This window comes from Xyrauchen texanus, chromosome 12, assembly GCF_025860055.1.
Source record: "Xyrauchen texanus isolate HMW12.3.18 chromosome 12, RBS_HiC_50CHRs, whole genome shotgun sequence".
NCBI classification, from domain to species: domain Eukaryota; kingdom Metazoa; phylum Chordata; class Actinopteri; order Cypriniformes; family Catostomidae; genus Xyrauchen; species Xyrauchen texanus.
Window position 1 is genome coordinate 46,890,492 of NC_068287.1, and position 4,776 is coordinate 46,895,267.

The 4,776-nt window shown below is 40.1% G+C and overlaps 1 protein-coding gene across 3 annotated transcripts in view; it reads left to right on the forward strand.

The window, feature by feature from the left end:
- The window catches only part of pkn1b (protein kinase N1b), a 52,525-nt gene extending 48,969 nt beyond the window's left edge, over window positions 1–3,556 (forward strand). For 2 of the 3 annotated variants that reach the window (XM_052138556.1, XM_052138555.1), the window contains exon 22: window positions 985–3,556. In XM_052138556.1, coding sequence (XP_051994516.1) covers window positions 985–1,188 — 204 coding nt within the window. In that variant the 3' untranslated portion in view covers window positions 1,189–3,556. The remainder of the gene's footprint in view (window positions 1–984) is intronic. The other variant, XM_052138554.1, reaches the window with a different exon arrangement.
- The last annotated feature ends 1,220 nt before the right edge of the window (window positions 3,557–4,776 follow it).

Genomic DNA, 4,776 nt, shown 5'->3' on the forward strand with positions numbered 1-4,776 from the left:
TAGAGTTCAAGTACCACCATTATCTTTTTATAGGATATCTCGGTCTCTGAGTGGACTAGAAGCTCAATTGAGGTGTCATTAGAAAGCTGAGATACTCCCCTTTGCGCTGACATATAACTTTTGATCATCAATAAATAATGATTTATATAGCATGTTTTCCTGCTGGACCGCATATTTTGTTCTGGACATCTAAGATATAACATTGGATTATTCAGCAAAGGAAGCTCACAGACAAGTCAACAATGGCTAATGTTTTAGAGAATTTCCTAAGATAAAGTCAGATAATCAAAATTAAGTTTTTGGCTATTTGGGACTTACAGCAGCAGTGATCGGTGCATAAAAGCGATGTTTGTATTTGATGATTTACAGAAATCATATTTCACTTTTTTATTATTTTGAAAGTCTTTTGAACTGTGGTATTAGGACAACCAAATAAACTATACAATCACATTCCTGAGAGCGAGAGCTTTCATTTGATACATGACATGTCCATTTATGTGCTATGCGACTTTTATTTTCATATAAATATTTCTACCGTTTCCTCTAGGGGGCGCTAATTTTAAACGTGAATGTTTTGAGGCCTTATTTTGTCATTTTAAGTAACATAAATGCAGAAGTGATGATTATCTCTGAAATGTTCATATTCTAAGCTTTCAAATGATGCTCATATGCCTGACTTACGTATTTTTTCGTGATATAGCACAATAGAGTTTAAGGGGTTAAAACCATAGAGGGAACCCTAACCCTAAGGTTTCACTGAGTGAAAACTAACTAACAAAAACTACATTGTTGTGAAAACTTTAAATTGATTCTTCATTTTCTATCTCAGTGCAATGCTTTATGACTGTTTTAACAGTCTGTGACACCAAGATCAAATAAAAAAGAGAAATTCACCACTATAATGTAAAATCTGTCAAAATCAACATTCAGTGTTTATTATTTCCATCTTTAGATTGGTTCCTCTTCTTCTCTTTGTCTCTGTAGAATATCGACTTTGAGGCTCTGTTACAGAGGAAAGTTTCTCCTCCATTCGTTCCTGATTTGACCGGAGAAGAAGACGTCAGTAACTTTGACGCCGAGTTCACGAACGAAGCACCGACTCTGACTCCTCCCCGTGAGCGCCGGAGCCTCTCTCGCAAAGACCAGGACTACTTCAGGGACTTCGACTACGTGTCTGACCTCTGCTAGGTTGCAGGGCACAAGCGCACTTTGAAGCTGCTAGATATGAGAGATGTGGACCATTGAAACGTCCTAGCATGGTTCATTCACGCTGGCCCCTGCGTAGGGTGCTCAGCTGCCCTCCGAGTGGAGAGGGGCTGCTGACGGGCATCTGTTTGAAATTAATATCAGAATAAAAAGTTCGATGCCACCTGACGGCCCATAAGTGTGACTGGAGCTTTGAGGTTAAAGGTGGTAAATATTCATTACTGTATCCAATCCGTGTAAAGGGTGAATCCAGCGTAAAGGATTCAAGAATCCAGATAATGTGATGCTCTGGGGTGAATCTGAATGCTGACAGCCATAATGCTTTCATATCCTAACGATGCAGGAGTTTCAAATAGTCCAATCAGGCTCTTTCATGACATTAGCTTGACTCTTTAGCTTTAGACGCTAATGATCTTAGCTATGTTCAGAATGGAATACTAGCATACTAATAGAGGCTCAGGTATACTTAGTTTTTTTGCGTGCCGTTACGTCTTGCCCACAGTCAAGCATTTAGCCTTTCAAAGTATACTCTTTTGATCGCGAGTCCATATGGACGCAGACGATGTGCACAGGCTACCGTGCACTGCTACGTGTTGCACACAATGCGTGTGGTTTTGGCACAAATTTAGCTCCATACTTATGGCACAGATTTCGTCATTAGCACAGTATGCGTGAACAAACCGCACATTTACAAAAACTAGACTGCGCATGGACAGTCCATGAATACTGTGCTGATGACCTCATTTGTGTCACACTTATGGAGCCAAATATGTGCCAAAACTAATCAAACAATCTGCTTTGCAAAGGAAAACAGAAAGCGGTTTGCAAATACAAAGGGCTATTGATAGAAAATGAAGGATAGTTATTGTGTTCCACTGGCTTAACACACAAATGTGTTTATTATTATTATTATTATTATTATAAAAGGCTTTTCTAAGGACGCATCAATATACACTTGTGTCAGACACGCATAAACAGTGTGTTTAGGTTGATGTGTCAAGTTAAACATGGTTTAAATCTTAGAAAAACATGTCTTGAAACCCCTTCAGTTGGAATTGCGCTCCGTCCAGCTGTGTTTGAATGCAAGAATGCGTTCGTCCTCATGTCGCATGTGGTTTGTTCTTTGTAGAGCTGAGCTTTGCCTATACAGCTGGAGTGTTATGGAGCCAGATTTCTGCCAAAACTATACAAACACAATTCACCTCGGAAAGGAAAACTCGAAAATACAAAGGGCCATTTGAGAGAAAATGAAAGGTAGTTGTCATGTACCACTAGCTTAAATATGTTGTTTTATATGAAGCTACATCATATTCCACAAATATATGCAATCTATTTTACAAATTCTTCAGGATTGTTGAGCAAATACATACCACTTGTGAGCATCGTCCTCTTTTAAAACAGTAGATGGTGCCGTGCTGCCGTAGACTTAATCGTTTTTCACTTTTTTATTTGAGTTTTTGCACAAATCTGCCACCATACACATGCGCTGTGTGCAAGATGTAGCAGCATGTGGTAAACTGAAGTATACTTTGGCCTTTACTGCGCATTATACACTGAATACTGATAAACTGCAGCATTCTACATCGGTGTCACATGACCTCATCACATTGTGCGTTTTATTCACCGAATGGCATCCATTTATCATGTCAGAAAGAAACATTGTTCATTTGCATTTTATTAATCCAATTTTGTGTAAAACTTCTTTTGACTTCAGTTCATGAATTGAAAATGGAAGGTCATGCAGTGTGCGCTGGTTCTTGACAGATGTGCAGACTGACAGGTTGCATACTGTGCACAGTGTACATACTGCAGAAATGGGAAAAATAGGATGCTAGTATACTATCCTGAACATAGTCACTGACTGGAAGTTTGTTATCGGGAGTCTGATGTCTATCAAGGTCCAGTTTCATGGTACTAATGCAGTAAAAGTCTCCTTTTGTCTCTCAGTCTCTGTCTTTTGAGTTTTAATCTATTCATCTGTATGCTACACATGATCCAGAGACTATAAAGTGCTGTAATACACACATGCAACCACACAAGAGTGCCAGATAGATTCAAAACCAGGAGTAAACTGTGAAAAGCTGTTTTAATTCAGGTGCATGTTTGTGTTGGGATCTGTGCGTCTCTGTTATGAGCATGTTCTTCAGTGAAATGTCAGTCTACTTCTTTCTCCACTTTGAAAATGCTGAGGCGTTGTCAACATTTAGATTTGTATTTCTCAGATATTATTTTGTGCTGTTTCTTCATCATTGACTAAACTTGACGAACAAATGTTCTGCTCGAAATTTACTGTATTAAACGACCGAAAATCTTGGGCTTCAAGATCAATGTTCCTTTGTACTTTGTACGCACATTTAAACTAGGACCCACAACTTACACTGACCTACACAAACGTTTAACACCTACAATACCAGACAATCATTTGGACACATTACGCTGGATTTAAATTTCTCGTGGTCTTAAAAACCTTTTGATCTAATTGCTTGATATCAGTTTTAAGTTGTGTGTACATATGGATTTATTAGCTAAATTAAACTGTAAGCAGTGGAAAAGCAGTGATCAAGTGTTAGGCATACATGTAAACTCCTTCAATACTGTTTAAAAAATATCTCAGAATCCACCTCATTTCATTGTATGGAGCCCCTTAGAGGACAGGGCGGGAATCGTTTTTCTGAAATAGTTTTGAATTCCCTCGCAATAAGTTTTGCATTCCCTCGCAATACCTTTGGCATTCCCTCGCAATACCTTTGGCATTCCCTCGCAATAAGTTTTGCATTCCCTCGCAATAAGTTTTGCATTCCCTCGCAATACGTTTTGCATTCCCTCGCAATACCTTTGGCATTCCCTCGCAATAAGTTTTGCATTTCCTCGCAATAAGTTTTGCATTCCCTCGCAATAAGTTTTGCATTCCCTCGCAAGTTTTGCATTCCCTCGCAATAAGTTTTGCATTTCCTCGCAATAGGTTTTGCATTCCCTCGCAATAAGTTTTGCATTCCCTCGCAATAAGTTTTGCATTCCCTCGCAATACCTTTGGCATTCCCTCGCAATACCTTTGGCATTCCCTCGCAATAAGTTTTGCATTCCCTCGCAATACGTTTTGCATTCCCTCGCAATACCTTTGGCATTCCCTCGCAATAAGTTTTGCATTTCCTCGCAATAAGTTTTGCATTTCCTCGCAATACGTTTTGCATTCCCTCGCAATACGTTTTGCATTCCCTCGCAATGGTGTGTCCCAGATGGTTATGTCGAATGAAGTGGTACAAGGGGTCTTCCTTAGGAGCCTCGCGCACCTTTGAAGAAAAGGCCAATGAGAAATTGGCAGACAGAATTTGCGTGTCCCGCCCCCGGATACGGGTATAAAGGGAAGCGGGCGTGCATCTGTCAGTCAGATGTTTTCTTCAAGCGGTTGTGCAACAGCAAGCTGAAGTTCACCACTGTTCCACTCACCTCTGATGGCAAGAAGCACTGCTGTTGGATCTTACAGCGCATTTCCATCAGACGTTCTCTCTCTCTCTGCACGCTGTGCAGTCCACGCCCCTGGGCGCTTAGACAGCTTTTTCACTGCATAAA